The following is a 10,458-nucleotide window of genomic DNA, read 5'->3' as shown; positions in this document are numbered from 1 at the left end:
TTTTGCCACTGACAGGCTCAGGTTAATATTCTAAGTAAGTGTCTGACAACATTATGGAAAGGATTTCTAATGAGGTCGACCTTTCTGTTAAAGTGTAAGATCCTTTTTTGTAAACATAAAAACATCCGCTAAATTGCGTTCGCTAAAGCCACCAGACTCCATGTAAATAAACAGTAATTGTAGCATCGTAAAATATAGTCATACAAAGTTGACAGAAACAAAACAAAACAATGAAAAGCTGTTTTTGGGTTGTCTTTCCACTTTTCCAACCATCACAACTCTAGATTTAGTTGAAATAAACACATAGTTTACCCATTAACATGTGAAAATATGTTGGCTCTAAACACGCTAAAAGTATTGCTTTTTTAAATGGAGTCTGGTGGGTTTAGCGTTAGCAACTTCAGAGCTGTTTCTGGTTGAACAAAAAGGTCTCAAAAAAGGTTTTAAAGGTTTATCTCTTTAGGGATCCTTTCCATAATGTTGTCAGACACTTATAGAATATTAATCTGAGTCTATCAGCGGCAAAAGGAGCACTTTTATGAAGGTAAATACAAGCTGGACAACTGCCCCTATTAACTCACATTGTAGCTTGTTTCACCGCAGCCAACTGCAGCGATCTTGCTTAATACTGGACCGATGTCAAAGATCTTTGTTCCCATCAGTCACTTAGACACAAAGACATAGGTTGAAAGAAACGGTAGTTACCCTTTAAGAACAGGTACAATGACATGTCCAGTCGTTATAATGGAGATAAACACTAAATGCTCATCAGGGAGCCTTTGTGTTGTTATTTATCTTGATGACATGTCGGGTCTTATTGTCACTGTTTCTTCCATCAGTTTTATGAGTTATAATAACGTTGAATTAACAAAGTAAGATGTGGGAACACAGTGGGTTCACTGGACTGAAGACCAGCAGGGCGGCAAGCAGCCAGACGATCAGAGAGGCTGAAAACCAGCCAACAGTTTATACAGATTATCTCATCCAGGGATTCCCATCAGGCATGATCCACATACTTGAATTAAGGAGGACAATAAATACACAGATAGGATTAAACTACCTGCCATGATAAGGGGACTGCACAGGTGGGCAGGCCTCAGTTAACGCCATGTGCTGCAATTCAGAGTGAAGTCCAGCAAATGGAGAAGTAAAGCGTCTAAAAGGGACGGATACAAACCTGCAGCTGCTGCCACTCTGAATGCAATTCTGACAAAAGTCAAGAATTAAAGAAGTACTTTAAGAAGATTCACTTTTATATAAATCAAAATGAGGTAAATACGCACAATTACAACAAGTAGAGTTCTGACTGCTCGTGTTTTTACCCAATTTACCCCGTTCCAAACTAACTTGGAGAAAACAATGTTCATTGGTACAATGTAACTACTGTAAGTAATGTACTCTATTACTCTGTAACTACTGTAAGTACTGTACTCATACTTTACTAGAGTAATCCCATTTATTAATTTATATAATTATATATATATGTAATATATATATATATTATTTATTAATTAAGGGCAGAGGACTAAGAGCCTATAGAAAATGTGTATTGTATTCAGATATACAAAGTGAAAACAAGTAAATTAATAACACATGTCACAGTATGTATTTTATTTAGCAGAATACCATCGTGTTGTTCTATCCTATCCAGTGTGTATTTCCTATATGTCTAAGATTTTCTTTGCTGTTTTCTGATAAAATGCCTCCCTGACTGATTATTGGTCCCCCCCGCCTCCTGGACTCAGTGGACGGTTCTGTTCCTCTGGACCCTAACCAACGTGATGTTTGTGTGATTCCAGGCGGCGTCCGATGCTCTCAGCGGTCTGGGCCACGTGTACACCGCCATCGGGGACTACCCCAACGCGCTGGCCAGCCATAAGCAGTGTGTGCTGCTGGCGCGACAGACGCAGTGCCAGCTCTCCGAGGCTCGCCAGCTGGGCAACATGGGCGCCGTGTACACAGCGCTGGGAGACTTCCCCAACGCCGTGCAGTGCCACGAGCAGCACTTGGACATCTCAAAGGTACCGAACGACACCCTATCACCTGTTGATGATGTGTCGGTGGAGGAGTGAAGCTTTGTTAACTTTGTTGTTAATCTACTGGCTGACATGTTCCTTCATCCCCATGAACACACACATTGTTGTTTAATTTGACTCAGTCCCACAGAAACTGTCCTGCTGCCACAAATACTCACTAGAGAACCAAATGTGGATTAATCCGCCGCGTTAAATAGTCCCCAGCAAATGTAAAATGTCCTCCTGTTTGCTTGATAAAAACTACAGTGAGCAGTTCTAGGAAATTACTGAGAATGTTGATATGAGACTATATTAGGGCGGCAGTAGCAGTCAATAGGGTGTTGGGTTGGGAACCAAAGGGTCGCTGGTTCAAGTCCCAGTACAGACTGTGGATCGGTTGCTGGAGAGATGCCACTTTACCTCCTGGGGAGTGCCAGGTTCTCTTGAGCAAGGCACCGTACCCCCCCAACCCTCCCCCAAAAACCACTCAAGCCGCAGATCCTGCACTGGCAGCCCACTCACTCTGACGTCTCTCCATTTGTGCATGAATAGGGCATAATAACAAATAATTATTATATAATGTGATCAGTTTTTAAAGAAGGGACCAATGGGCTTGAGTCTGAGTGCCACAGAGAAAAATGGGAAGTCAGAAAGTATCACAAGACATATTGTTAGTTTTAATCTCTCCATAGGATTTGTTGGTGGGAACACAAAAAAGGAACCTAGAAAAAAGTAAGTGAGGTATGCTAGCTTCAGTCATACCGTCAGTCATTCTCCGGAGCTAAAACAGAGAGCTCAACACACAGGGTGAAAAGAGGAGCTGCAGCAATGTGCAGTACAACAAGAATACAGTAATTAGGAACCTGAAAACTTGTTGCTGATGGTAATAAATAACAGATTGTAGATGATCCGTAATCTGAACGGATTTAGTCTCTCTGACATCTAAACGTCTCTATCAGCCACACGACATGCATTCCGTACAGAATAAGCCTTTAAATCCGGCAAACAGCAATTAAAATCCCTCCAGTTCAAAAACAATAAAAAATGTATAGAAAACGTCATCAGGTTGAGTCGATTCTGAACCAATCAGCTTTTAGATTGGACACAGACCTGGCTCTTCTCCAACGAGCTTGTTGTTGCACCAACAGGCTAAAAATAGATATCCATGTACTTAAATATAAATATAAAGCCGTCATGGATTATTATGGAGAGACGTGTACGTATTTGTATTTCAGTGATAAATTCCAATAGTGGGGCAGCATCTCTAGTTTTTCTAACGTTGTAGTGTGTATTTTAGCACATCTATCTATCATTGTCTGAACTCAGTATTTTATAACACAGTTACTGCACATTTTCCAAAGAACATGGTGTGCGTTCAGGACATTTGAAGCTCTTCCTGCAAATGTTTCACAAACAAACATAACAAAAGACAATAATCTGTGCACATTTCACTTTTTATGTTACTTTTTTTTGGATGAAGTGTAAAATTGGCTAACGAGCCAGCCGCTGCAGCCAACATCATGACACTGTTTGTAGCTCTCTCTCTCTCTCTCTCTCTCTCTCTCTCTCTCTCTCTCTGTCTCTCTCACTCTCTCTCTCTCCCTCCCTCCCCTCACACACAAATTGACCATCTGTTAGATTTTGTAAAGTCAAATATACATACTAAAAAATAAAGTACAGTCTCCAGACTACTGAGAGTTTATGAAGTCATTTTGTTTTGACAGTTTTGGTCTCTTTAGCTTCAAGAGTTGAAGCTCGTAACACAAAACAGTTTCCATCTGTTAGCGACGTGAGTCTCTGTCTCCGTGTCCATCTCTGTCTCCATCTCCGTCTCCGTCCTCGTCTCCGTCTCCATCTCCATCTTTCTAAACAAAAAATCTGCTTCTTCCTTTAGTTAGACTGAGTATTGATATATATTTTTCAACGTATTATTTCATTTCTCTTTTAAGAGTCTGTTGTTATTGTCCTGATGCAAGTGATAGTGCTTTTAATATATATATATATATATTTTTTTTTTAAAGTCCTTTGAGTCCTTATTTGTGTTATTTGACGTCATGTATACCTACTGGTGAAGAACAACTTTTTTTGAAAGAAGAAGAGCATTGATAATATCTAATCTTTCACAACTGGAGACACTGAAAAATGCAAAACTGCCACTGTTGTCATGTCTGATTATCACTGAAATGGTGTTTCTGTTTTGTAGACTTTGGAGAATGTGCGTGAGGAGGCGCGGGCGTACAGCAACCTGGGCAGTGCCTACCACTCGCAGCGGGACTTTGACAAGGCCATATCATACCACACCCGGGTGCTGGAGCTGGCCCAGGAGATGGGCGACCGGGCAATCGAGATGAGAGCGTACGCTGGCCTGGGACACGCCGCCCGGTGCATGCAGGTGGGTAGGGAACTGTTGAAAGACGTGGGCCACGGGCGCCCGGGTAGCTCATCTGGTAGAGTGCGCACTGACATGCAGAGGTTCAGTCCTTGCCGCAGCGGCTGAGGTTCCAACCTGCAGCTCTATGCTTCTATCACCCCCCCCCTCCGTCCCTGCTCATGTCTAACCTGTCCTATCAAATAAAAGCCTAAAAATGCCACAAACAAATCTTAAAAAAATAAGACATGGGCCATGTTGAGCCGACCAAAACATAGCAACAACTAACTGTAGTTGCAGCCTCGTTCTGTATGTTCGAAGTGCTGTTGAGACTTACAATAGACTAATAAATGTGACTGATGGTTGTTGGTGTGATTCCCAGGACTTGGAGCGAGCTCGGCAGCACCACCAGCACCAGCTCGAAATCGCTCAGGAGCTGCAGGACAGAGCAGCTCAGGGCCGGGCGTCCTCCAACCTGGGTAGGTGTGTGTGTGTGTGTGTGTGTGTGTGTGTGTGTGTGTGTGTGTGTGTGTGTGTGTGTGTGTGTGTGTGTGTGTGTGTGTGTGTGTGTGTGTGTGTGTGTGTGTGTGTGTGTGTGTGTGTGTGTGTGTGTGTGTGTGTGTGTGTTTGTGTGTGTGTGTGTGTGGACCTAGCAGGACCTCTACTCGTAGCGGAGTATTTTCATTGTGTAGCATTAGTACTTCTACTTCAGTAAAGGATCTAAATAGGTCCTGTTCCCCCGTGAGTGCAGTAGTGCCTCTCTGTCCAAACAACGCTCATGTTTTATTAAGCGGGTTCTGGTTTCTGCGGCCACAGTGATATCTGAGAGCCAGTGAACCTGACTCCGGCGCTGAGTGGACAACTCTGTGTGGGTGTGCGTGTGTGTGTGTGTGTGTGTGTGTGTGTGTGTGTGTGCCCTGCATTACGCCGGTAGTATAAGCAGTGAACACGTCCAATCTTCAGCATCAAGTACATATTTCCCTGTTTTTGTTTCCACTTCCTGGGAAGTATCAGTTCATGTGAATGTGAGTCTTGTGCTCAGTCACCCAAAAGTCATTTTTGGTTTTCCGTCTGAAATAAGCAGAAGTAAAATAAAACACCACACCGCCACGAGTAGGAGCCTTGATGTGCGACTAATAGGCGATTGCTGAAGTCGTGACACTGACAGACGAGCTGCAGTCTGCGCCTCAGATCAATGATTCACGTCATCATTTATGGATGATACTTCTCTCTCTCTTCTCCTCTTTTATTTCCTCCTCTTCATTTTGTTTAATCTCTTTTGTTCTCTCCTTTCCTTACCTCGTGGATGTCCTCTCTCTTCTCTCAGTTCTTCTCTTGTTTCCTCCTCCTTCCCTCCTCTCCTTTACTTTTCACCCTAATTTCCACCTCTTTCCTATTGTTTCCTCTTCTCCTTTCCTCTTCCCAGTGTTCATCCTCTCCTTTACTCCTCTCACTACTTAACACCCCTCCTGCCTTGTTTCCTCATCTCCTTTCCTATCCTCACCTCTCTTCTCATCTCCTCTTCTCTCCTCTTCTGTCTCCTTTCCTCCCCTCTTTTCTGGTCTCTTTTTCCCTCCCCTCTTTTTCTTTTTTCTTCTTCTCCCATGTTTCCTTTCTTTTGTCCTCTGCTCCTCTTTTTGTTGTTGTTTGCCGCTCTTCTCTGCTCTCTTTCCATGTTTCCTCCCCTCCTTTCCTCTTATCCGTCTTCTCCTCTTTGTTCAATCCCTTCCTTGTTTCCTCCTAACCTTCTTTCCTCGCTTGTTTCTGTTTTTTTTTTTTCCCCATGTTTCCTTCCCTGTCTTGCCATTCCTCTCCCCTTGTTTGCCGCCTCCGTTCAACCCCTTTTTTCCTTCTCTCCTCTCCTTTCCTTATATCCGTCTTCTCCTCTTTGTTCATTTCCTTCCTTGTTTCCTCCTAATCTTCTTTCCACGCTTGTTTCTGTTCGTTCTTTTTTCCCATGTTTCCTTCCCGTCTTGCCTTTCCTCTCCCCTTGTTTCCTTCTCTCCTCTCCTTTCCACCCTTGTCTTATCTTTTGTCTTCTCATGTCCTCTCCTCCTCCTCCAAAGAGATCTTAGAGATCGAAACTTTAAAGTCAGCAGAAACTGAGGAGACACTTGGAGATGCTCGTGTCTCTGGTTGGCCACACCCACTTCCTGCCATTGATGACAGGGGTCTTTTCTCTAATATCACACCCTGTCATCAGATCTCCCCTCATTTCCCACTCCTCTAATCCTCACGGCTCTGCTCTCTCTTCACACTGTGCCATCTCTCCGCGCCGGGGGATTCCCCCCGTCCTGCAGAGTGTCTGCAGAGAGCTGGCACTCTCACGCCTCGGAGCTGCTCACGCTCGGGTGTCAGCGGAGTTTAAGAGCAGGGGTGCAACTGGAACCGGCGAGTCCAGCCAACTCTGCAGGCTTCTCTGTAATCCTCTTAGCGCGAGACCCCGATGAACGAGGCCTCCCTCTCCTTATCAGCAGTCTCCTTCTCTTCTCCTTCCTACATATTCCTAACAGGGCTTATGTGAGTCAAGACCACGGTGTGTTAGTGTGGGATCATTGCACTTGTCTCTTAAACAGTTTTATCCAACAAGTCCTCCAAACCATACGACGATACGGGTCATTTGTTCTTCCCCTCTTAGATGAGCGTCCATGTCTGTAGCAGACAAAAATCCTCATATCTAAAACCAGAGAACGTCGGTCGCGGATTTGAACGTAATGTTCGTGATTTTAAACATGTCAACGTCAACAGTCGCAGTTTGGGTTCAAATAAGACGTAACTTCACGTACTGAAGGTTACACATGGGGCGCTGAACGTGACGTTCGTAAAGTTAAAAAACAACATGTTTAAGTTTATTTGGAAGCGGGAGTTGCTCCTCTTTCTGTTGTTTCCTGCTCTTCTTTGCTCTCCTTCTATGTTTCCCCCTCTTCTCATCTCCTCTCCTCTTACTTCCTGCTTTACCCTCATCATAGTCTATATCCTCGACGTTCCACTTCCAGAGTTGCTCCGGTGCCGCTGGAAACTCCGCCGGATGTGTTTTTGCTGACGTCTGTTACCTCCCGCTTTCTTTGTTGTAATAGCAAACTCCGGTGGATTTCTGAGGACTATGGTTACCTGGTCCTCAGATCTCTGCAGGGTAAATCCAGACCGCTAGCTAGACTACCTGTCCAATCTGAGTTTTCTCTCGCAAGACTAAAACAACCTTTGAATGTACACGTTCCACCAAAACAAGTTCCACCAAAACCAGTTCCTTCCCGAGGCTGTTTAGCAGCGGCACCGGGGCTATGTGCCGAGCTTAGAGCCGACCAAGACAATTAGGATTTGTTCAAAGAAATTCCAATAAACCAGAGCCGGTTTTTCTCTCAGTGTGGACTAGCAGACCCTCCTCCGCAGCGCCGTGTGGACTAGCAGACCCTCCTCCGCAGCGCCGTGTGGACTAGCAGACCCTCCTCCGCCGCGCCGTGTGGACTAGCAGACCCTCCTCCGCAGCGCCGTGGGAGCGGATTTAGGACAGTCTCGTTTTATCATGTTCTGCTTCTCGCTATCGACTCAACCAGCTTCGACGTCAGAAGCAAGATGCATGCGCTCCCACCAAAAACCACGCGCACACCATGCGCATGCATCTGAATGTGTATTCCTAAAACCCAGAACATGCTGTGAGAGTGTGTGCGCCTCATGAATACTTCAAGTCATTCTTACACACAATTGGAAATAAAAAATAAAGTCAACACAGAATAATAATGCATCGTTATTCTTAAATGTTGCCATTTTCACAGAGCTTGAATTACTAATTTTTTTTTTCTGCAGTTGCACACTCATCTTTAATATGCCAATTAAAGATGCGTGGTTATTCATTTTGATTAATTGCTTTTGTGCGCTCAGTTTTATTATTCTTGTTGTTCAGTTGGCGTTTTTTAAATTCAGTTTTAATAGGAAGCGTTCTGTAAATTGCCCAGTTTGAGTGCTTTAAACTAAACCACTATTGATCCTTTCTGTAGCTTGGATGCGATGATGCTCTTCAGGTAGTATTTGGGTTTAATTTGAAATTAATGCAACTATATATGCTATAAAAAACAATAGCGTGCGTGATGCTCTTGCATCAGAATGGCTGCTTCAATTTTTTATAGAGGAAAATTGTGCTGTGCCTCATCTTAACCCTCATGTTGTCCTCGGGTCAAATTTGACCCATTTTCAGTTTTTTCATCACAAAAAATTGGGCCTTTTGAAATAAGCTGAAAATGTCAACATTGGAAATATCAAATAACTTTGGAAAAAACATTTTTAAAAAGCAACCACAACATTGAAGTGACAAAAATGTCAGAAGAAGTGATAATAGTGTTGACAAAAAACACGGGACGGGAAGACAACACAAGGGTTAAGACTTCTCACTTCCTGTCTGTGGCTCTCAGCTTAAAGCCCATTGGTTCCTACTGAACACTGTACATCTTTAAAAATCCAAATATATTGTTTAATTCAAAAACAAAACAAAAACAACAGTCCAGGAATTTCCTAATACAGCTGGTCCCGGTAGTTTTAATCAAACAGGAGGAAATAGTGCATTTGTTGGGGACTATTTTTTCATGGGATTTATTGAAAATATAAAAAATGATAGACTATCACCAGACGTATCCTAAATAGCACAACAGAGCTGCAAATGTCTCAGTTTATACTGAGCATCAGACCACAGTGTCTGTCCTCTCTCTCTCTCTCTCTCTCTCTCTCTCTCTCTCTCTCTCTCTCATCGACAGTATGACATGAAAGCCATGGTAACCTTTACCATCTGGTGTCTCGACACCCCCCATCTCCCCGCCCCCCCACCCCCCCGCTCTCTATCATCGTCCTCCTTTGCCTTTGCTGTAGAAATAACATGCCATCTAAATTACAGTTCTCAGGTTTTAGGATTTCTTCACATGGCAAATTTAGACAAGGCTGTCGATATCCTGACCTCCGTGTTGCTGTTCAGGTAGAATTTTCTGTAGTAAGCTCAAACATGGTTATGTTACAGCACAGTTTTTATAATACTGGCACACTACTACAATACTAACATAGCTTTAGCTCAACGGTCGGACCAACAAGCACTATTACAATTTGGCATATCCAATCAAAATCCACACAACCGTCAACAGTCATACATTAGGTCCATAGCTAATGTTAGCAATTGATTGTGGTTAAACAAAGAAACCGTGATTATGTCAAAAATATTGACAAGTAGACAATTATGTTATACTTGTTACAGGCCCAGTTATGATTGCTAACTGTGCCCTGCTAGCATGGAAAGCTTGATAGGTCTACTGGCTTAATGTCAAGATACAGGACACAACAACATATAAAAAGCAGTCAAATTGACTTCTTTTCTCTTGCTAGAACATTGATATTTTCAGGACCTTTCAAAAGAAGAAAGACTGAAAAGGTGAACACTGCACTTGCAATAGTATTTTTGAAAGGCAGGTGTGTAATCCAATCTTGTTAATCTAATAACGTTTTGCTCTGATTTGGACCTTAATTAGACTGAGATAACCCAGTTAAGGTGTTTACATGAGCGTTGCAATAATCACAGTTTTGCCTCAATTTGGTTATGATCAAGTTATCAGCGGGCATGTAAACACAAAAACTGTTAGAGGGAAGATTAATGTTGCAGTTAACCCCGAACACACGCACAGGTTTAGGATCTGTGCATTTAAGAGTCCTGTTTGGTTGCGCAGCAACAACGGCTGTATTTTCCCAGTATTTAGTTGCTTTCTGAAAACCTCAGTGTTCAACTTCCATTGCCAGACTTATCTTCAAAGCACTGCAGAGGAAGGTCTGGCAACAGGAGCATACACTCCTGGATAGGAGAAAAATGGTCAGGGGTCATTTGCATTTCTTTAAACCAATCACAGTCATCTTGGGCGGAGCTAAGCTTCGGATGCAGCGACAGTGGCTCCGAGTCTTGGGAAGGAACTTGTTTGCACACCTGGACTTGGACTGACCAAAGCTGGAGAAAGAGTTATCTAGCTGATGGGATCTTACCGAGCTACTGAGCATGTGCAAATCCCAACAAAGAAAGTATAGAAGTGAGATGTCTCACTCTGGAGCTAA

General features: G+C 43.3%; 1 protein-coding gene across 1 annotated transcript in view; it reads left to right on the top strand.

Annotated features, from left to right (window-relative positions):
- ttc28 (tetratricopeptide repeat domain 28) overlaps positions 1-10,458 on the top strand; it is a 145,557-nt gene that overhangs the window by 94,410 nt on the left and 40,689 nt on the right. The window contains 3 exon segments of the mRNA XM_032539214.1: positions 1,800-2,021; positions 4,219-4,407; positions 4,766-4,862. Coding sequence (XP_032395105.1) covers positions 1,800-2,021; positions 4,219-4,407; positions 4,766-4,862 — 508 coding nt within the window.

The sequence above is a fragment of the Etheostoma spectabile genome, chromosome 16 (genome assembly GCF_008692095.1).
Source record: "Etheostoma spectabile isolate EspeVRDwgs_2016 chromosome 16, UIUC_Espe_1.0, whole genome shotgun sequence".
Lineage (NCBI taxonomy): Eukaryota > Metazoa > Chordata > Actinopteri > Perciformes > Percidae > Etheostoma > Etheostoma spectabile.
Note: the sequence above shows the minus strand (reverse complement) of the source record. Positions and strands in the feature narration are given on the sequence as shown.